Source organism: Anguilla rostrata, chromosome 7, assembly GCF_018555375.3.
Source record: "Anguilla rostrata isolate EN2019 chromosome 7, ASM1855537v3, whole genome shotgun sequence".
NCBI classification, from domain to species: domain Eukaryota; kingdom Metazoa; phylum Chordata; class Actinopteri; order Anguilliformes; family Anguillidae; genus Anguilla; species Anguilla rostrata.
This window is the reverse complement of record NC_057939.1, coordinates 11,592,653-11,616,114: the sequence shown is the minus strand read 5'-3', so window position 1 is coordinate 11,616,114 and position 23,462 is coordinate 11,592,653. Positions and strand designations below refer to the sequence as shown.

The following is a 23,462-nucleotide window of genomic DNA, read 5'->3' as shown; positions in this document are numbered from 1 at the left end:
TTGGCCTGACAGAGAAATCAGACACATCTTTACTCTTTTGTTTGCTTTCCCAGCGGCAGTTTCCCTGGAGTGACTGGAGCTGACGGCATGAAGCAAAGCGAATCAAAACGAGGGCCAAACAATGCGATTACGTGCGCCTTCCACGAGCCGACCGACGATTTCCCCCCGCTGTGACATCTCGGCCGGGGGTCGTCCGACGTATCGCGTCCGTTCGCCCGGCTCTCGCGCGTTCGCCCGGCTCCTCTCTCCCATCGCCCGCTCGACTAACCCAGACCATCGAGGGGGGGGGGGGAATAAAATCAATCTTTCACATGCCAAGAAACACGAAGACCTGTAACACGATCTGTCACTGCGCAGGAGGCTTGCGCTTGCGTTGCAGACGTGCACTTTTACGTGCGCGGGAAGAAGCGGAGGTTTGTACAGGACCGCTCCACGCCACGCAGACTTCGAGGTGAAGAGATGAGGCGTAGGAGGCACGGCGGCTGAGTGACATCATTAACGAAAGCAGCCGACGCCCCGCCGGACCGGTGTGTCGGGCGAAGATGCCGCGTCTCTCCGGTGGAGCTGAAACGCACGTGTTTGCCGCCCAGGAAAGGGGCCCGGTGCAGAGGGCGCCGGCGACACCGGGAGCTGAGGCCAGAGGCCGGATTTAATGAGAATCCTGGAGCCCCCCCCGGGCCTCCGTGTGGAGGATCTCTCCAGGCTGCCCCCCCGCCCCCCCTCTCTGTGTCTTAATGAAATATGGATCCTGTCCTGAGCCCTGGAAATGAGCCGCTGTCGCGCTAACCTCTGGCTTTAAATGACTCCCTCTAGGGGAAGCCCGACCCGCGCACGCTCTGTGGCCGGGGGGGGGGGGAGGCGGGTCTGCGGGGGCGGGGAGGTTTGCAAACAGGATATCTACTTCTAATAACAAGTAAATAACTCAGCCGTGTTCACGAGCTCCATCTATGTCAGGCGGGGGCCTCCCAGTCACTCTAATGACTAATGAGCCGATGGGGGGGATTGTGGGAAATTTGCCTTAATTCCAGATAAGGCTAAAACTAAAAGGCCTTGTTGACCTCTCTCTCTCTCTTTCTGTGGATGCATTGTATCACTCCGCTTCTCCCCTCCCTCCCTCCGCTCCTCGGAACACCGCAGTGGGTTTCCGCCACTCCTCCTACCCCCCGGGGACAGGGGCTCGTGCATTTCTGCAGCAAACGGAAACAGCTGGTCGCTCTTGCAGTGCGTTGGGGAGGGACCGGGTCCCCTGGGTCTTCGGCAGAACAAATGAGGATATGGTGCATTGAAAACCAGCCTTTAATCACTGTATTAATAGCCTCTCTCTCCGTCTCTCCCTCTGTCTGTCTGTCTCTCTCTCTCTCTCTCTCTCTCTGTCTGTCTCTCTCTTTCTCAGATCTCGGCTGGAGTGTGGAACACTTGCACTGGATTCTTAGTCGAGACCAGAAAACGTCACGGATGAGAAAACCACTAACGATGAGAAAGGAGAGCTGGGACGAGAACTTTCTGAGGGGGGAGGGGGGCAGGGGGGGCGGGGGGGGGCGAGGCGAGTGAGTGAATGTGGGAGTGAGAGAGAGGAGCTAGCCATGAACAGACTCAACATGTGCTTTCCGAATCCATCCTTGGAATCTGGTGTAGGATAAGGATATATATATATATATACTTATGTACTTATATGTGTGTATATATATATATATATATATATATATATATATACTTATATACATACATATATACACATGGCGTAGATCAGCGCGCAGATGTTCACAACCTCTCAGCCGCTTGTGTGGACTTGAGGCGGGTGCTTCGGCACTGCTGTCCGTAGGTTAGGAGCCATTTTGTTTCCCCACGTGTAGGCCCATGTACCAGCGCTCAGATCACAGTCACGACTTTTTCCCTCACAAATCGTTTTCAGGAAGGGGAGCTGGAGCACCGGAATCCCGCGGCTCTTGGTGTCAGTATTTGACGGGCTACGGGGCCGTCCAAAACCAATAAGCCACCCCCCCCGCCCCCACCGCTCTGGCATCTCTCAGTTCATCTCATTGCCCCCTTGTTTAGCTCCTCTGCGGCGCTCCTGAATGAAATGGCACTGAAGGTGTTCAAGCTCCTAGCCTTAGTTGAGTGCTGACCCTGCTCTACCAGCACCACAGTAGAAAGTCTGTATCCCTGGTCTTAAGTTTTTGGGAAACTGTTTTGAGGGAATTGCAATTTTTTTCATGTTAGGCTGTGAACAGTACTGACTTGGCTACTATTTTTCAGCAATTTCCCCCTGAGGGTCATTGGAATATAGTGCAGATGCATAAAACTGTTTGTAAAAATTCAATTTATGTTAATGGTGGTGTGAATTATAGAAGTTCAAAAACAGTTTAAAGGGATAGTTTCCACCCCATATTCACACACAAACAAGATGTGGAGAGTGAACACTGAGCAAAGAAGGATGTGTGTGTGGTCTCTGTCCGCACACACACACACAGCAACACAAGGAGAGAAAAGCTATTTAAAGAGTTTAAAGTGAAAGGATTATTTTTGTAACTGAGAAGAGTTATTTTGGAAGAGGTTTTATTTTGCGTGTCGTTCATTTGGTACAGTACCTTTTTCGGTGAAAGGAAGCGATGTTTCAGACAACTATTTTTTACCTTTTCATATTTTCTATTTGCGCTGGCTTGTAAATATGTTCGGAGTCACTGGAGAAAAGCAGCGTCTTTGTGAAGTGAAGCCAGTGCTTAAGTTTAAAACGTCCGACGTGTGCTCACATTTCTAGAAGTTTTATAGTGGGTCCAAGTTCCAACCCAAAGCTTTGAAGGGCCAAATGTTAGAATGAAGTTCAGAGCTGTTTGCTTGATTGGTTTCTGTTTCCTTTGATGTGGGAAATGTGTCTTGGAGCTCATCCTTCAGGAAAATATAGGGATTGGATTAATTTTTAGCTAATAGGATGTTCCATGACGGCTGTTGTTTTTTCATTGTTGGTTCAAATAACCATAAGTTATTTTTCACTTATGCTCAAGGCAGTTCTAGCCAGTCTACTCTGAATAAATAGTTTGCTTTATTTTTTATTTTTTTTCTCAAACTAACCAGAGAAAGCAACCTATTCAGCCCTACAAAATGTGACGGCACTGTGATCGCTTTGCAATGTTAATGGTAATCAGTGGTGATTGAGGTTAGGTCTCACCAGAAATATATACTTTTCTTTTCATTCACGAATTCCTCTTCTGAAACCTATTAGGTATTATAATATGTAAGTCCAATCTGTTAAAATAAATATATGCATTAGCAAGCACTGTATCTATAAGGCAGCCCAGCATACGCTCTTAAGAGTGTTTAGCTAAGAGTTCTGCACACATACTAACTATAGTACACTTGAATTACAGTGTACAGTGGTAATCTCTTGAACTCTAAGTCATGTGTTCAGTCATGTGACTGGACTCTTACCATCCCACTCAAAGGGGTGTACTTAAATGAATACTGTCCTCACATCCTTAGCATCAGCCCCTCCATCAACTAAAGCAACGTTAGATTGTCTACTTAATCCAGAAGTAAGTGTAGTCTTCCCAGTCCATTGCACTAAACCAATGAAACTAATAGGAAAAAAAAGAAAGTAGTAAGATAACTGTTGCTTGTTAATGTTCACTGAATGTATTTGATGCTGGATGAATGCATTGTATTTCAGTAATAAACCAAGAGAAAGGATCTATGTGCGTGTTTTTGTGTGTGTGCTGTGTGCATGTGCGATACGCGTGTACATGTTTGTGTGCGTATGTGAGTACCTATGCATGTGTGTTCGTATGTGTGTCACATGGGATCTGAAAATCGTAGGCATGGATCCTGCTTTGGGAAGGTAATTATTAGAGATTTGTACGAGTTGTTCATTGCTTATCAGTTTTTTTAAATTTATTTTTAATCCAGTGCAATTTGCATAGAATACAGCTTATTTATTACGATATATGCCTTACTAAGTGACTAAACATTTTACCTTATATTTTCTACTTGCATGGGAGAAAACTGACACTGTGAAGTCTCTCCGGGGTAAATTTAGCATGTCACCGTAAAGTCCTCCCAAAAGCTTTAAGCTGGGTTTTCGCTGCAGTATTTCAGCTTAATTGTTCAAGGGTGCGACAGCAGGAATCAGAGCCTGGTGATCAAGCCCCGGTTATATGCTCAGACTCCATTACCGCTAAAGCACACAATCGCGCTACGCGTCATTAACTTCTGCCGAATCACAAAACTGTCAGCGCAATGGCACAGACGCTGCCTGTCATTGGTCTGACAGTCAGAAAGGCTCACACAAGGGAAGTCTGCTCGCGCAAGGGAAGTCTTCCCGAGACTTCAGATCAAACTGAATACAAAAAATCGTATTCCCCGAGAGCTGGCACAGGAATGCAGGTTTTCAGTAGACGTTGCCATGACTGCTTTATTGATCATTTTGGCTTCCCAACCGCTCTGCTAATACTGTTTTAGTCATACAAGGGCATACACCATAAAAATCTGTTTTTGACTTTCTGTTGATCCATGTTGTCATGACCATTTATTTCAAATCAGTGTCTTGCTAGTGTCTTGAGTGCGCTTGTTACGGGGTTTCCGCAGATTTTGCCTTGTGGATCCAGTATACTGTTTCCATCCAATTTACAGTTAATTATGTGAAATAGGTGCAATGTACCAACAATGCAATGGAAGGTGTTGAATCAGTACAATCACACTGAGAACACGCAGGCAGTCTTTCTTGCATCTCTAACACTATATCATGTAAAAAGGTAAGTGAGTAAAAATGATAAAGCTTGTAAACAAATTGAAATATTGCTGTATGCAGTTTATGGGTTCAAGACATTGTACAAGTAATATTGGCTCATTTTGATCTGGTTGTGTCATACAATCTGAGCGACTCATCGGAAAAGGAATGACTTGGTCTTTTTCTTGGTAATCGTGTGTGTGTGTATGTGTGTCTGCATGCATGTATGTTTAGCTCAATTACACTTTATGCACTTTATGTAACCAACTGCCTAATAATGCAACTTGATAATGATATTTAGATATTCCAATTCATTTCAATTCAATTCACAAAGGTAGCAATGAAATTACTGGCTAAATTTGGCAAAGTAATGTGGATATGTTTTATTGAAGTATGGGTCCACAAGTGTATCTTATTTAAAGAAAGTTTTTAACAGCAAACTCCACATTAAAAACATGAATACAGGTAAGTATTGCAATATACAGTAAATTATATTCGGCCCCATCTTTCCATATATGTAGCTGTGCTGTCTATCATCTTTTATAATTAATCTATAAGCAATAAATGAGCTGTTACAAAATGCAGGTCTTTGGTTCCGATGACATGTGTACATGTAGGGCCTGCCCAAAGAAGAACAGATCATACCTACTGTACATGGCATTGCATTCCCAATGCAGTTAGGTCTGTGACTAGAATGGCTGAGTAATGTTAATTCAAATGTACCTTTTTATTTGAATTTTTTAATGTCTTTGTCATTGTAATATGACATTAATAACGCATCGAACGGTTTTGTATTACTGGCTGAGTAATGTTAATTGATTTGAAATATTTTAAGTCTTACATTGTAACACACCCAGTAATTACTCCTGCATTAATGTCCTCACAGGAACCCGTCACATTTAAATTCTGCTACACCCCCCTCAACCCGCCATGCTGTCCACCATCCGCCACTACTGAACTGAACAAATAGAGTCAAATGTATTACATGGAACCCCCTTACACAGCCAGCAAAAAAAGAAGACAAAGCGTGACTCGGAAACCCACACACCAGACTTCAGCCCAAAATAAATAGTCTAGGGAATACCATGACCTGTTAATAAGATGTTATATGTGTGAGACATATGTGGCTTAACTTTGACCGAAAGAAGCACTGCCTCCCACAGAATTCCAGTTTGGAGAAAGCCCCGTTCATGTGGTTCTCTGTTCACAAAAGGCTTGTCCAAGTTGGCTGTTAGGCTTAGAAAGGACAGGCTGATGAATTTGGCAGTTGGCTCATGAGTTGAGGAAAAGTGCTTTTATTCGAACAGGCTGTTAGTCTACTGTTAAAGCCCCCCCCATTCACCACTGCTGTTTTATTTTATAGCCCTTGGTTTTCTATAACATTGTATTTGCCTGTGCCTTTTAATCAAACTGCTGACAACAGGCCGCTACTTTTTAAATATATTTGTAGGTCATTTAAGTTGCTGCTTATTGTTCATTGTTATGTAATTTAAATTGCCCATTGTAGAAGAGCTGTCCAACATTAAACTCACCTGACAGAGGTGTTCTTATTTGAACTTTATGATCATTTAATGAAAAAAGGTTAATAATTCACAGTCCAAGCATACTGGCGCATGCCCTGTCTGACATCGCCATATAGTTATTTTTCTGAGAATCAAATCAGTGGACTGGAATCAGCCCGTTGGTGCTTTCTTCTAGCGTGCCATTATAAATCTCACAATTAGACAGACTGTGCCGGTGGAAACTTTTTAACCGATTCTATGGAGGACTGACCCTGTAAAATTTTAAAAGCATCATATAACAGAAGAAAATCAATACGCTGAAAAATAAAATCACCTGAGGCAGACCTGCTCACCTGTAGCTCAGTGCCAACACAGATGGAAATAAGACTCATGAATATTTGGGACCCTGTAAATACACAAGGATTCAATCTATTGAGGCTTCCTAATTTCAGTACACAGTTTAACTAAAGAATTATACGTCCTCGGAGAGTGGACCTATTGGCTTCCTGTGAACCTGCACGGTTGAAAAGCAAAGGAAAGTGCAAAACGCAGTTAAGGCACGAGGGTGAGATGCATTTGTGCGGACACTAGATGGCGCAAGTCTTCTGTCTTTTAAAGCTGCCATGGTCCGAGCACTGAAATGGCCTTTGAATGCCTCTCAGGAATCAAACACGGACACAAATGGACTACAACAGCCTTTCATTTTCCAAATACGAATTTTGAAACAGCGCCCGAAACAAATTGCTTGAATAGAAAATATCGATTTTCAACAGACATGGAAATATGCAAAACATCGAATTCAATACGCATCCTTGAAAACAAATTCCAAATTGTTTATTATATTTTATGTTGACCGATGCTGACAATAATGATGCATCTTCAATTGTACAATTCAGTTTCAAGCTGCAAAATCGATCGATGCTACGGCAAATCTTAATACTAGCCTATATTATAATTTCAAGTCACCATAAAGTAGGCCTGTGCACAATTTGTGTCTTTCAGTATTGGAAGAAATACGTAGATGTTGTCTCTAAAATGGTAACCAGGTACATTTTTGCCATATTGTCGTTTATGTTAGTTACGGATAATTGGTGCCTAAACGTAGTGTTCTCGTTGTTGTATGTTTTGCATTGTCCTGGCTGTAATGAGTAATTGCACTGGCCGGGTTTAAATGACTTCTCTGACGATAATCTGTTAACCCCCCCCCCCATGCCCCCCCACTAGCCCCAACCCCCCCACCCCACCCCACCCAATGTATTAATGTAGTCTGAAACGTCAGCTACGCGCTAAACAACCTGTATAATGTAAAGTAGCCAGATGAAGGAACCTTTCCTTCCCGCAGACCGATTGAGCGCCTGATAAGCTGCGGAGGTGCATTAGACAGAGTTGGGAGACCAATCACGGCCGGTGGGAGTATTTTGTGATTCACTTGGAGACGCGCTCGCGCTCTCTCGAAGCGCTGTCCCTTTCAGCACCGAGAACAGAGACGCGTGAAGCTTCCAGCGGGTTGTGAATGCATAGCTACGGAACCATACCCAAGCCTCCAAGCAGCAGGTAGATTCATAAGCAAGTGTTGCTATTACTTATGCTAATGGTTTTTTAAATGTGAGGTAAACTCAGCATTAGATTTCAGGTTTTTCCCCCATTGTGAGTCATCTGCGCGCACCGTTTCTTGATGTTCTACGGGTTCTTCTAGACCAAATTTCTGGTGGTTTCCGTTATTTAATTGAACCAATAACTAAATATAATATGTCTGCAAGCGAAGCATTTGTAAATATAAAATATTCAAGTGCTCGGATATTACCCCTAGGTTTGTATGCCGTTTTAAATTGTTTTTGTACCGTTCGGAAAAGTGCTGAGCTCTGCAAGGAAGTTCCATTACAGAAAAGCCAAGGAATGCGCTTTCATAACGCAATGTGATGTCTCTTTGCTTTTTCTTACACCACTGGATAAGCCCATTATAATTGTGCAAATTATATTCTATTTATGGGGAATGCTTCCCTCTACTTAAGGGAATTCGTCGGAAATGTGCATTTTAAGCTTTCGGTTGTTGTAAATATTCTCTCGCTATTCTTCGGGAAGGCTGATGTGAAGATGTGCCCTTTTGAGCGCTGATGAGGTTCATGCATTCTTCCCAAAGCCTTTTATGTAGATAGAAACTGACGATGCTCTTAACAGTATGCAATATCCTAAAACAATCATTTTGTGGGTCGGAATTATACGGAGATTTGAGATCACATGAATATTCAGCGCCAAATGCTAAACATATACAACAATACTGCAGCTGTGCTTCTTTTAATTAGGTAGTAGTATGTGTATGCTCAGACGGCTGATATACTAGCTTTGATTTGTCTGTACTAAGAATAACATGCATATTGCATTATAACGTCTGTTTGTATTAAACGAGATGTTAATATGAATTAATATGGATATTATTTTTAACAGCTCAATAATTCGACGGACGATTTAATATTCGATATATGTCGGTTGTCTGCGCTGTGTTTGTCTTTGTTTTGCAACATGTAATTGATTGTCAGATAACACTTGCAGTAGCTATGAAAGAGACAGAGACAGAGGGAGAGAGGGAAAATCGCGCCTTTTCCCTCAGTAACAGGATGAGAGAAAAAAGCTATCAGTTTCTGAAAAGAGCACAGAGATCCCCTGAGAGTTGTTAGGTTGAAGAAAATATAATAGAATCGCCAGAAGATGGTATAGCTTGACACATACCGATTCGTGTAAATTAAAAAGAGAAATGGGACTTACCTCGCCTGCCAGGGTAATAGACCGTTCTGCTTTCTGCCAGTGATAAAGATCGAAGTGTTGGAATTCCATCATTCTTCATTAAATCATTCTTATTAGCAAGTTGAACGTCAGCCTTTCCACGGAATTCGGAAAATATTTTAATTTAATTATGCAATTAAGTTTTGTGTTTAGATTCATTTTTACAAAGGAATCTTTATCATGGCTTCATACATTACATTCCCCATGGGGAAAAAATATGATTGATACTTTTGCATGCGCAGAAATCGCCCAGTAGCGCAGGATCATTACGGGCATGATACCATAATCTGTGGCAGCTCTGTTATAGTTTCAATTGTGAATGGCGCTATACAACAATGCATTTAATTGACCGAGTGACTCAGAATCCAACAATTGCACATTTTCTATGTAAAACAGGACTCTGAGATCAATCACGGTTGGTGAAATTGAAATGGAAATGGAAATGGAAATTCTGAACAAATTTGCATTCGACAATCACAAATAATAATGTACTATGCAAAATGTTATTTGTATGCACAGAAGCGTTAGATCTGCCCCTTTTTAACCAGGAAACGAGTTGGAAAGGTGGGTACTCGTATTGAAATTGCTAACGTATTTTGCAGGCAAAACGCACCCAAATTTCAGTTGCGCACTACACTAACTGTGCCTCGCGTTTGTTCGTGGTGGCACTGTTGCGCAGCAGAGGCATTTTGGAGCGCGAGGCATGGTTCGTTAGGGTATGCGGCGTGCGGCGAACTTCCGATTTAATGAGGCTGGTGATCGCCATTGCTCTGCAGGATTGGTTGTCAAATTTCATAGAATAAGTTCCCCAGCAGTTCTTTTTATTCTCCCTCTACCATACTTCAGGTAATTCTACACATTATTTAGTTCCCGTTTAACAGATTTTCTACACAGTGGTCTAAAATGTGCCTTATTTAAACATTAATGAGCTATTTTTGTGGTTTCATTGTAAATTGGAAAAAATTCTGAAATTATTTAGTCTTTAAAACAGGTCTTTTCAAACAGACTTCTAAACACAAAGTCAGTACATCCATCTATGGTAGCCATCCCCATCAAATATTTATTCTTTTTGAGATCATACCAGACATATAATGTATTATGGGATCTAAAATAACCCTTAATACCTACACAGTAATATGTCCAGTGTTAATTCATCTCTAGCAGTGTTAATTCAACTCTTACCAGATACCACTCTGGAATATGGGACCAAATGCTGTTTGTTAAGAGTTGAATGAACACTATTAGAGTTAAATCAACACTAGACATTTTACTGTGCAGTGGGCTGTTTTCTTTTCCATGCTGGATATACACCATTTAATTAAGGAGAAAGACAATTTCATTATTATCTCAAAATTGCAGGAGGTGTTCAGTGTATCTCAGTAAAGTATTAATTAGCACAATTTGTTTTAAGAAATGAGGTTGCCCGCAGGAATAATCCTAGCCTTCTGTTCAAACACAAGAGGAGTGTTTGTGCCTCAAGATGGAGGGCACTGTGGAAGAGTTAACTTGACAAGTCATGTCATTTCAAATGGAGAATGGCAGCAGAATTTGGGACATTTATATGAAGAAAAGTAGATGCAAGTGGTCAGGCCCAACTGTCAGGGACTGGTGAAACAAAAAGAAGGAAATGGCTTATAAAATGGGGGTGGGTCTATAGCTTGTGACACTGATATATGTTTTGAGAGGCCAGATTTATGGTGAATATAAAATTCTGTATATATTGTTTTCCTGCGAACGCACACACACACACACACACACACACACACAGTGTAATGGCAGCCCTGTCGGAATGGCCACAGAAGGATGTTTAATGTCATTAATAACAATGTTTAATGGATGCTAATGAATGACCTCACCACTCGATTCTGAATGCCAGACAGTAATTCTGCTGAATGCGTTTTAGAGGTGGTGTTACTTGGCCCAAGTGGGAATAGCCAAGCCACATCCATGTTATGAAATGCAATTTGTCACCCTGCTAATGAGAGATGTAGCTGGTAGTAATAAGGTCATATCATGGCCTTTATTGCTTTCACTCTGCACTGCTTGCAGTGTTTGTTGCTTGTGAATGTGTGCTTGTGTGTGCCTGCATCCATGTGTCCGTCTACCTGTATAAGTGCATGCGTGTGCGTATCTGTTTGCGTATGTGTGGGTACATGTTTGTGTGTGTTCATCTGCGGCTGTTTGTGTAAGTGTACATGTATGCCTGCTTGTTTGTGTGTGTGTTTGTGTACGTGTATGTGTGTGTGTGTGTGTGTGTGTGTATGCGTATGTGTGCATGCGTGTGTGCGTGTGTATGTGTGTGTGTGCATCTGTGTGTGTGTGTGTGTGTGTGTGTGTGCAAGGGTGTGTGTGAGCCTCAGTGTTGAGGGAGATGATGAGATGGCTGCTCTTCTCTAATTCTCCTGCAGGAACATGTGAGAGCACAGCAGCCTGATTCTGAGGCTCACCTCTCCGGTCTCCTCCACCTCCACCTGCTCCAGCACTCTCTCCATCTTCCCCCCTTTATTGCCATGCAAGCCCCACGCGGCCGGGATGTTATACAGATGGAAGGGTACCCCACCGCGGGCCCGGGACACCTGACTCAGCGCTGCTAGGAAGAGGAGGGGGGAGGGGGGGCACCGATGGTCCCGCCTGCGTCCTGCGCCCACCGCCACTCCGTCGTCCGCCGCTTCGATCTCCCGCCGCTCGCCCGCCCCGCTCCCCGACCGCCGCGCGCCCCTCGCCCCGCGTCGCCATGGCGAGGGACTCCAAACGCCGCTCCGTCTCCTGCCAGTGCTTCTTCCTGCTGACGGCCAACTGCTGCTGGCTGCTCACCTCCATGCAGAGGACCGAGGCGCAGGAGCACGCCCACTCCATCCGCCTGGAGGGCGACGTCATCCTGGGGGGGCTGTTCCCCGTGCACGCCCGCGGCGACCGGGGCGTGCCCTGCGGGGAGCTGAAGAAGGAGAAGGGCATCCACCGCCTGGAGGCCATGCTCTTCGCCATCGACCAGATCAACAAGGACCCCGAGCTGCTGCCCAACGTCACGCTGGGGGCGCGCGTCCTGGACACCTGCTCGCGGGACACCTACGCACTGGAGCAGTCGCTCACCTTCGTGCAGGCGCTCATCGAGAAGGACGCCTCCGACGTCCGCTGCGCCAACGGCGACCCGCCCATCTTCGCCAAGCCCGACAAGATCGTCGGCGTGATCGGCGCCGCCGCCAGCTCGGTGTCCATCATGGTGGCCAACATCCTGCGGCTCTTTAAGGTATGGACTCCTTCTCTGGCCGACTGAGGTTTCGGCTCTGAGGACTGGGGGGCCCGGGGTGGGGGGGGGGAGACAGTATGCCTCAGAGAGGGGGGGGGGGGGTTGTCTGTGCTGTGCCTTGCCCACTGAGAAAGATCCCTATTCGCATCCGTGGATCTTTCCGGAACCCAGCTCTGCTGTTTTGCTGTGCTTGTCACTGGGTGTTAAGTGGGTCCGGCAGCCGAGGCTCTGACACTTCGTTTACGGTATTAAAACATTTAAGCTGCCCGCCGCTTGCTATTGGAGCTGATAAAGTTCAATTATGACAACCAATTAAAGCGCTCCCAGTCCTGTTTCACCTCATCTAAGCCCTGCAAACTCAGTGATGTTGTGCTCTTCTGGGAATTGGCTACAGGCTCTGTATGGTAATTAGGCTGGGTTTGGACTGCCTGCTCAGACTTAGTGATGACCGAGCGTTAGACAAGGTGACGCAAAAGGTCGAGCGGCAAACAGCGCCTGCTGGCGATGAGAGCTGTCGGGTTCGGGCTGTGTTTACTGGGCACACTGCGCAACGTTTTGCGCCTGATGCTCGGAGCGAAGGAAGGACGCAATGCCTTCTCAATAACGCGCGAGTAACTGTAGCTGTGTCTGTTTTTCTCCTGTGTTCCATTTCAGCATGCAAACATACAGTACTGTTTACATTCCGAAGCTTTGAAGGACCGCGCGAAACATGATTTGCAAAGATTGCTGTTTAAAAAGAGAGTTGTGCAAATTTTAAAGATGGCTGGTTTTTCTTGGTGCACATGTCGATTTCTCCTCTTATTACAACCAAAGTCACAATGTAAATTTGCCCAATAGGTTTTAAAGAATGTGAGTGATTTTTCTGTGTCATATTGCGTTTGTATCACATTACAGTTGATGGTTTAGCTTCTGTTTCATGTCTCATGAAAAATTCAACATCTGTCAAGGGTTAAAAATAGCTAAATTTATCAGATTTTGAAATTTGATAGACATACTGGTGCAGTGATAATCTAATACCGCTTCTCAGTGATTTGCAAATGAGGATTGACAGTTAATTGAAAAGTGAATCATCGGAGAATTTAGGAAGAACCTAAAAAAGCACCTGACAACACTGCAGCAGGTGACACCCCTCAGTGTCGGGACGAGCGTACGATTATCTGCCTTTGCAAGGGAAATGGATCTTTGGCTCCGCAAGCCAATCATATCTCTTGCTGTGCCTTTCAGGAAGCAAAGGCTCCAGTTTGGCCTTCGGTAGACCTTTCTCCATTACAGCAGTGCATCATTATTGGAAAAAAGCCTTAGGAACGAATAGAAAGGCAGGAAGGCCGGCAATATCGTCTGCATTCTTCTCAAGCTGTGAATGTGGTGTGAAGGGTACTTGGTGGCACTGTGGTTTTTTTAGATACCCTTGCTGAATCACACTGTAAAATAATATGGTGTCTTGGCATCTTGACCATGGGCACTCACTTCCCCTTCTCTATTGAAGTAATATATACAGACCGTAATTTTCCTAATAAGGGGTTCCCTTCCATCATAGTTTTCTGCATAATGTTTGCCCTTCTCTTTGCCTCTCAGAATAAAAAATAAACATACAAGTTCTGTAATATATCTATGTTTTCATGTATGGACAACAGCCTGAATTCAATCAACATTTTCCTTTGATTTAAAAGCAAAAGTTTGCATGTTTTTCTTCATAAATACCATTGGATTGTTATTGTGATTTATTATGGTGATTATTGAACTTGCCAAATTAAAGTCTGAAGAAAAAAAGTCAAAATTAAGAGAATGTTAATTGAGTCCAGGCTATGGTTTTTTTAAAATTAGTTTTTTTGAAAAAAAAAATCTTTTTCTGGGCTTTTTGAAATCTTCAGCCGTTATGTAAGACATGCTAATAATGTTAAACTGAGGAGATATAGCTCCAGTAAGTTAAGACATGAAAGGAATGGATGAAATTAAAGCTAAGCAGCCTAGTGCAAATCGCTAATGAGCATCTCAATAGCTCTGTGGGTGGTGTCTGAGGAGAGTGTACATGTCAGATAAGGCATATGGACAGGCACTGTTAATGTCAAGGACTCTTCCAATGTCAGATGTCAGCAGGCTGCGGCTAAATTGTGTGTTTAAACCGTGTCTACTGTACTGTCTCATGGTGTCCTGAGGTAGAGCATGCAGTTTCCTCGGGTGAAGCTTACTGTGCTGCTATTGTTTAGGGTGTCAGAGCCTGTTGTTTCATGGGTTAAAAGTGAAATAGCATTTAAAGCACTCCTGAGTGTCCAGTGCTTCGAGCTAATGTTCTTTTGTTCTGCTGTTCTCCAGGTTCTGCACTCTGGTGTAGTGGTTGTGTTAGCCCTGTCAGAAACGTAATGATATAAGAAGTAGGCATATAAGAAGATGGAGTCAGCTGACTTCTCAAACCTTGTATATCTGACCACATATCCTCACCATTTATAGATAATGGTCAAGTGATGGGAGAGGTCAACAATGTTTTTTAGGAATTCTGATCTGGTGAAAAGAATGGAAGCAGGGATATTTGCTCAATATTGACACTTTCTTTTTGGGAGTTTTGAGTAAAAAAAAAAGTATTGGGGTAATGTCTATTATGCTTCTTTGTATTTCTCTGCGTGTTACAGTGAAACTCGCTGTTTCACATGGAGATGTTCGCTATGCTACTCTATATTGCTCTGGTTGTTTCTCCAGCTAGAACACTGCAGGGGAATTTCTGAGGGAACTCTTTAAGTAACACACAACAGTTGCTGGTCACTGTTTATTCAGAGTGGGTGAGGTGGTTTGTTCACCACAGAGGTACAACAGATCTGTTGTGTGCAGCACAATATTGATTATGAGGCTATTTACTCGGATGAAATCAGCGTCCCCCCTTGAACTGTGTCCCCTGGGGTAGACTGGCTACTTTTCGTTGGTTCCACAGGATATTGGAATTATGCTATTGAGATATTATTTGCTGATATTTGCTTTCAAAGGCAGCTCTAAGTTTTCATAGTATTCTAAGTGTTCAAATTTTCTAAGTTTCTAAGTATTCATCAAATTACACACAACAGAAAGATTGTTGAAATAAGATTATTTAAAATATAGCACCCCAACTACTTGGTATTCACTGCTGAGGTAGCCCTTTCCAAGAATCTCTTGTGATTTGAAACATTGTATGTGTACAGTACCGCTTTAATGTAACAGAAATAGGCGCAGATGTCAATGAATAGGTGTGAGGACATGCTTGAATGTGCTTTTGTTTAAACTTGAAAGTCCAACACAAACAGTACAATAAATATGTTTGTTCTAGTGTGGAGACACTTCCTGATTAAAGCCGATTACACGCTTCATTACACAAGGAAGACAACAATTAGATTAAAACATAATTACCAAACAGATGCACATTAATTCGTACAGAAAAGGAGGAACTGCCGGAGACGATTAAACCTCACCCTGCCCATTCGCTGAACAGCTTAAAGGTCACATTCAACGGTGTGACGAAAACAAAATCAGAACAGCTTCATATTGTTACCATAAATATATGATAACTACGTAGCACGTAGCGTGTGCATGCTCTGGTGTACTGCACACTGTAGTATGTCCTGTAGGGTGTTCTGAACCAAAGTGTACCGTGTTTGTGCTTTGCTGTGACTCACACCAAGCAAGAATGTGGAGGAGTGGGAAGGAAACCTTCTGAATCTTAATGATTCTGGTTCCTTTTTTCCCCCCCCTCTCCACGTAGGAATTAATTTAATAATAATGAACCGGAGGCAGATTAAAACAACAAACAGGAGTTCTCATTAGGAGGAAATACGCCACGCCATTAACATCTCCCGCCTGACGCTGGCAAGCCTTCTCTAGTGTTTGAGAAAACAAAAAATGTGACCTTTATGACAACAAGTGGAAATTTAATTGACTTCCTGAAATAATTTCATAACAAGACATGAAAATAATGAACCAGATGTAGTTTATCAGCACTGATTGAAACAGCATACACATGTACACACACACACACGCACACACCCACACACACGTGCACGCACGCAGACACGCACACGCACACACACACGCACACACACACATACATTCACAGGCACGCACGCAAACATGCACACACACACACACACACATACACACACACACCCTGAATTATATTAAGCTGTAAGCAGGATATGTGATATTCCTCTTTCATCCGTCAATCTCTGAGTCTAACATCCAACGTGAGGAGATGAGGAAGGGGGTCACCAAAGCAGATATTTTTAATTACCGTTCCTATAAACAGCGGGGAGTGTGGTGTCGGTTGACGCTCAGGCTGAACGCTCTCGCTCGCCCACTGACGCGCCGTTAGAGCTCATCCGCGCGGGTGCGAATTCTAGCGCCAGGCTGAGAATGACTAGCTATGTGAACACTTCGGCACGCTGATATAAATAAAGGAGCATTGAGGGACAGAGGAGTGGATGGATTCCTTCCTTGGGCGAGTTTGCTTTGGCCCTGTTTGTCTCTGCGCGTGTCCGAAAATCACACTCTTCGAGAGGGGGGTTCTCCCTGGGGGTGGGGGCATTGGGGAGGTGTGTGGGGATGTGGGGGGGGGGGGGAGGGGATGGGGTTGAGGTGGCCAGCGGTGGGCAGCCGTTGCCAGGAGGCACAGGTGACAGGATCAGGACCCTTCCGGTCCACGTGTTTATTAATTGTGATCACCCCTCACTGAGCCGAGGGTTCCACAGCTGCGATGGAGGGACGGGCTCGCGGTACACAGCCTGCTGGAACAGCTGCCGCATCATCACAGCCCTTTACCATCTTTCAGCATCACTTGGTGTGCTCCTATCCAGCCTGGGCAGACAGTGCCATCCGCAGGCAATGATAAGACTAGTTGTCATTTTTTAAAATTTGGTGAGCCCTGTGAATCTGTGCCAGGTGGGAGTCAGTTATGGATAATAGGAGCTCAGTATGCCTCTTTTGCTGCCCCCTCCCAACTGGGAATCTGTTGTTTATGAGTATTGTTTTATTGAATAATTAATTGGGGAGGTTTGATGGAAAATATATGAGAATAAACAGGGCGATGACACATTCCTGAAAAATACGGGCTTTCTCAGGTGTCTGGGAGAATTCGATTTGCTCCTCAAGGCGTCCTCTGTGGTTCCTCTCGCTCTGCACAAATCTTCGGTCTAATGAAAGAATGTGCGAATGACAGGAACAGGGGGTGAAAATGCATCTGAGCAATGTACGTGGAGTTAGTATCAATCACAGCCAGTGATATCTTAAACAGAATTTGCAAATGTACCGAATTTCCTCTTGCGCCTTTTCCTCTTGCCTAGTGAGACCGAAATTACGGTCTCACTAGGCATTGCGTTTAAAACTAGGTTTTGGACAGGATTCATTCAGTATGTAGATCTAGGGTGTAGATGCAGGAAGAAGGGGCATGAAGACTGTGAATGCGGGTACAGTAGCGAAAGTATAGGGGCAGAGTATCAGGCAGAATTATAGGGGGTGCTTTAGTACAGGACAGTAAGGCATATGTGCAGAATGAATGTGTTCAGCTATAGTATAGAGCAGAAAGTAATTGGCACAAAGTGAAAAGGTGAATGGAGTAAGATATCGGTATCCAGCCGAAGGGGTAGAGGTACAGAGTGAAAGGGTGTAGAGATACAGGGTGAAACGGTGTTGGTGTCAGGCCATGCGGGTGTAGGTACAATACCAGGTGAAAGAGTGCAAGCGCACAGTGAAAAGACGAGGGGTTATGAGGCTGAAGGGGTCTAGAGTCTGGTATATGGCGAAATTGTTTCCGGAACAGTCTGAGCGCAGGAAGAGCGTAAAAGGACATAAGGATGAAAGGATGATATCTTCCGATTTTCTGCTTTGTGCTTTGCAGGGACCTGACCTCATTTTCTACTGCTAGCGTTTAAAAAAAAAAATGGTAATGAGCTCTTTCCTCCAGAGGAATGCTGTGTCTCAGATGGTATTTACTTTTGCTGAATACATTTCTCTTCTGCTTTTGGGGGGTGGGGGGGCGGGTGGGTTGGGGTGGGGGGAATCCCAGAACGGGCATATTTCCAGATCTGGGGGGGCAGTGCTCTGCCAGCACCTGCATCATCACACTGCAGGTAATAAGCGAACGATAAGAATATTTTAAACTGTGTGGAGGCATCCCCCATGTATTTTTAATGGCTCATCCCTTTGAATAATCCTCCTGAATAATTCATGGCGAGCGGGAGTAGGCGGAGAAGATGATGACGACGGGGAGAAATTGCGGCGTAGAGTGGCGCGGTCGTGAGTTTGCCGTGAGGTCAGCACGACGGCAGGAGGCCCCCGGGGCAGGGCCGCTCCCACCACCCCTCCATTAGTCCTCCTCCTCTTCCTCGAGGCTGACGAGGGGGCCGTTGCCGGGGGCAATGAGGGGCTGCAGCCAGGCTCGGCTCGGTAATGGAGTCCATGGTAGCTTGGCGGGAAGAAGGCAGGGTCCGCTGGAAGTGCTTTGTCTTGTACTGGCTCACCCCACCCCTCTCCTCCCTCCGCGGGTTGCCATGATGGTGAGCTGCGTTGTGCTGATCAATGCACACCTGCTGCGATCCCTCCGTAGGGGGGGAGGGCATGGATTCCCTGTTTGCTCTGGTAAATTGATCCTGGGATGGCCAGCCCCTCGGCCCCCTGAAGGAGAGGCTGTTAATTTCGATTTAATCACAGGGGTCTTCCCAAAGGGGTGTGGATTACATGAAGAAATGGAAGGACTCTCATATATGCAGCTACACTCTCCCTCCACCTCTATCTCCCTCTGTTGCTGGGCTCCTTACTGGAGGACAGAGTATCATTGGTTGTGACTGGACACTCAGGGATTGACATCATTGACCTTTCTCTGCGTGTGCATGTGCTACGAGGCGTGGCACATTTAAGGACAGGGCTGAGGCTAGTGATTGGCGACAGAAGCTATACATTCCCATTCAGATTGAAACAACTGCAGGCTCTGCTTCACTGACTTGTGACCAATCTCAACCAATCAAATGCTGTTTATCTTTGTGGCAAAAAGCCCATTTTGGAGGTCTATGCAAAAGTAACCATACCATACCATATGGGCCAAAATCCCTAAAGGAATGTTTCCAGTGTCTTGTTGAATTTGTGCTGTGAAGAATTTGAGCTGATTTGAAGGCAAAAGGGGGTGTCCTACCTGGCCCTAGGTAGGTGTACCTAATAAAGTAGCCACTAAGTGTAGTTTACTGAAAACTTTACTGCAAAAACATTGAATGTGCATCCTACAAATAAATGAATGATAACCAGTGGGAACAGATGCTCAAAAGCACAATGCAAACATATGCACTACTCGTTTGGTAATCGATGTGACAGTATCTCGGTTTACCAAAAATGGCCGATTTTGGCCGAGTAGACGAACCCAAGCTACCGGCTGCCCGGTGAGACTTGAGGTAGCCAACTGCTTTCTGAATTTCCAGATTTTCACATAATTTCTGTTTTCTACCTCCGTCTCCACCTCAGTTCATTTGTCTCTCTCTCCTGTTGTTCTGTCTGTCGGGGGGTGAAAACGTGATACAAAACCCAGATAACGCTGTCACATCATTTCCTGCTTTTGGGATTATTTGTGTAGTCTGCTTCCTTTGTTTTGCCAACAAACAGCGTTAACACCATCTCCTGAACTCAACTAATAACAGAAACACTGCAAAAAAATAAAATAAATAGAAGCAACTTTACCGACAGGGTGAGATATGGAGTCTCGTCCTTAGAAATGTGAGTAGATTTATGATTGGAGAAAAGCACAGAATAAGCAGAGCCCTCACACAAGGCTGTTATGGACTAAATCTTAAGCGTAATTAGTCCACGGACATTTTGTTGGTTTGACAGCCATCATGGAAACCTCCTTCTCCATTTCCATTTATTTTATTTATTTATTTGTTTGTTTGTTTGTTTGTTTGTCTATAGAAACAGGTTAAATTCAATATGCCGAAAGACCACTCTCCACTGGCACCCGTGTTCTACACGGCATTCAAACACAGATAACAAGAGGCGACGGCTGCCACACAAAGTTAGCTCCTGAATAGATGGTCACTGATATAAGTGCACATCTCCTGTTAAATTTCTTGTCAGCGCTGGGAAGCTGCTGCAAGGTGTAGGTCAACAGAGCCTTCCCTCCCCCCTCACCAGAAAAAAAGCAAAGCAAAACAAAACAAAACAAAAAAAACCAACAGCCCTTGGGGATAGCTGCTGGTGTAGCCCTGGTCATCATGTCACAAAACATAGGCCGCTCTAAAACAGATTAAATTTAGTTAGCTGATGACTTGTTTGGGTAATAGAAGGTGGAAAGTTTTACTGAAGGGTTTTGACATACATAGTATATGATATATTTTCATTGCTCTTTGGAGTCAGGAGAACCACCCTTCCTTTCTCCGCCCCAACTCCCCACAGAGAAAATGATCAGCATCACAATCACCTCTGGGTCCATTCCACGATTGAAGGGCTGATGAGAAATTGAACCGGAATAACATGGAACCTAAAGACCACTTAGCTCTTCCTACGAGCTGTTAATTAAATTAGTTACCTGTCTCATCTTATTTGCGGCAAACACGCTGTCAGGGTGAAACAGGGGAGGGCACCCTCGTCCCACAAGCTCTCATTTACATTTTGCTGCCCGTACCTGCCGGTGTCCTGCCCTCTGGAATCAGCCATCTCGAAAGCAGCGGTTTCCACATTACATATATCTCATCTACTGCCAAAGACAAGTGCCACTTTATGCCTGTATTATTTTTAATAAGCGATTTTAGTGTTATACCGGCTGTAAGTGGAATTAATGTTTCAGCCCTTGTGATTAATTTAATTTCTGAGCGAGGGCCAGTCGTAAGCAGGACTAACTGCCGTTTACACCGTACAGTAAATGTATACAGCCCACACATTTCTGTAAGCCATTAATCAAATTCAGTCTTTCTCAATACGCAAAACAAATATGGTCTGATGAACCCAGCTGATTGCCAGGTATATTATTCTAATAAGAGCCGGGATCTACATTTCATTCCAAGTCAAGATGGTGCCAAGGCTCAAACGTTTCCACTGTTGAATGTGTTTGCAAAGTGTTCACAGCAAAAGTTTTTGTTACTAATACTGACTCACAAATTCAGAATTCTAAGACTCATAAGCGCACAGATATGTCAAAACATGTGCATTTAAATGCTTAAAGGATAACTATAATATTTCTAATTAGTTATGAACATATAAACCTTGTGCAAACATCATTAGCAGCGCTCCTGTGGTATTGTGACTAGTGACTGCTAAATAATCCCTGTTCCTGAGAAAATAATGTTGCACATAAAGAGAAAGAAATTATGTAGTCTGACAAATTTTTGCAGTCACTCACACACAACAATATCAAGCCTTGATCAATTTTCAAAAACCTTTTTAAAAATGCAAATATAAACAGCAACACATGACCCTGCCCCAGTGCAAAAAAAATGTACCTGTAAAATGTAACAAAAACATTGGAACATTAATAATGAAAAGCCCCCCCCCCCCCAAACTTTATTTAAAAATTGTAAATCTTAAAGTTATAACTATGCAATGCACTGAATACCGTATCTCAATCTGGTCTGCTGGTTGAAAATAGGATAATTTAGATAGAGATCCAAGACAGAACCAAAATCAGTTGCTCTATGAGGATAATGAAATTAATCATCCCTATTTACACTGAGAATTTTGAGAATCTTGCTCTTTGAAAGTTTGTGCAATTATTATTGTAACTGGCTTGCTATTTGCTGCGGTGTGTATATTGTATGTGCACTGTGGCTATTCGACCTTTGAGCTGGGTTAGATTAGATCTACTTGTGATTACCTAGACTAATGCTAGTGGCAGTCAAACATGCCTTAAAATGCATCAAAAATGCATAGATATGTTCAAATAATTTACTCTTGTGAGTTTGATTGTATTAGCTTGCATGGTCTGGTTTTCTAATTATTTGTACAGGTCTGGTTTGTGGTCCCGACTGGACAATGTAATGTCTAATGTCCCCCCAGGACCCATGTTGGTTCTGAGGGGAATCCCTCCCAATCTGACCCCAGGTTCCATCTTGCTTCCAGCTGTGCATGTTGTCTGGTTCTGATAAATTGCAAATCTGGCAACCCCACAGACAAAATATAATAATTGAACCTCTTTGTTGATTCAGTACACTGTATGTCTGCTGAAACTCTCGTGATTGTCTCTCATCAGTCATATTTCTGCCGATGACTCCACTGCCTTGTTCCAGTATTAGTATTTGCTCTGTGTGAAGGTTACATGGAAGAGGCTTGCCAAATGAAATTAAATTTCCCCCCATACTCTATTTCTCAGTGAAAACAATATCAAGCTGCTTCACTTCCAGTGGTTAGGACCTGTTGGTTAGCAGAGACGTACAGTGGCAAAGACTAAATATTTGTTAATGATTGGGCTTTTTGTGAATATATGTAGAGAGAGAAACGAATGGACGCAGGACTCCTAACGTATCAGTTTGACTCCCCTAGCATAACTTGTGTGATATGTACTGTAACAAACTGTTTCAGCCGCTAGGCTTTTCTGCGTACACACAGTCCTCGCGCTGATCGACTTGCACATCATTTTTAGTGCATTGCAATTACCTTAAGCACACTGTAATTGTATACACGCGGTGATCTTGGTGTGTGAATACGCTGTGACTAATGATAAGACTCGGAGGCAGAGTCTTTGCCTATTCCTGGGTGTTATACACTGCCGCCCTGCAATACTGTAAATCTCATTTCCATTTCTGTAATGACAACCCCTGCTGTGGAAATGTCCAGCTGCTGAAGGATCTGTTCACTTGCGACTGTAATATCCATTTTACCCCCAGACTGTGGACCAACAGCAGCCTAAATGTGCTAACATAGAAAATGTTTTTACAGTCTTTTACAGTAGTCACTGATGTAACATATTGTAGCTGGGCTAAAAATGCCCTTCTTCCTTTCTTCTGCTCTCCAGTTTGCATCCAGGTGTTTGTTTATGCGTTCGGCTGACGCGGTCCTGACTGCGTGACGCACTGTGTGACGTACCGCGGAGTCTGCTCGCTGCACGACTGGCGATGCTTCCCTGTCTCATCCTTAGTCTCACTCCCCCCTTCCTTTCTCAGCTAGATTCAATAAAAAACATGCTTTATTGGCACGACGTGTTTGAACATATTGGCAACGCTTTACAGAAACAAACATTCTCGGGTAATCTCTATCTCAGTTCAGCCGGCCTTAATAACAAGGTCAG

General features: G+C 44.0%; 2 protein-coding genes across 4 annotated transcripts in view; both read left to right on the top strand.

The window, feature by feature from the left end:
- Nucleotides 1-3,677, top strand: part of LOC135259001 (zinc finger protein 800-like) — a 36,365-nt gene extending 32,688 nt beyond the window's left edge. For all 3 annotated transcript variants that reach the window (XM_064342800.1, XM_064342803.1, XM_064342802.1), the window contains exon 7: nt 1,394-3,677. In XM_064342800.1, coding sequence (XP_064198870.1) covers nt 1,394 — 1 coding nt within the window. In that variant the 3' untranslated portion in view covers nt 1,395-3,677. The remainder of the gene's footprint in view (nt 1-1,393) is intronic.
- A 3,838-nt stretch (nt 3,678-7,515) lies between these two features.
- Nucleotides 7,516-23,462, top strand: part of LOC135259000 (metabotropic glutamate receptor 8) — a 161,138-nt gene continuing 145,191 nt past the window's right edge. The window contains exons 1-2 of the mRNA XM_064342799.1: nt 7,516-7,776; nt 11,412-12,250. Coding sequence (XP_064198869.1) covers nt 11,738-12,250 — 513 coding nt within the window. The 5' untranslated portion in view covers nt 7,516-7,776; nt 11,412-11,737. The remainder of the gene's footprint in view (nt 7,777-11,411; nt 12,251-23,462) is intronic.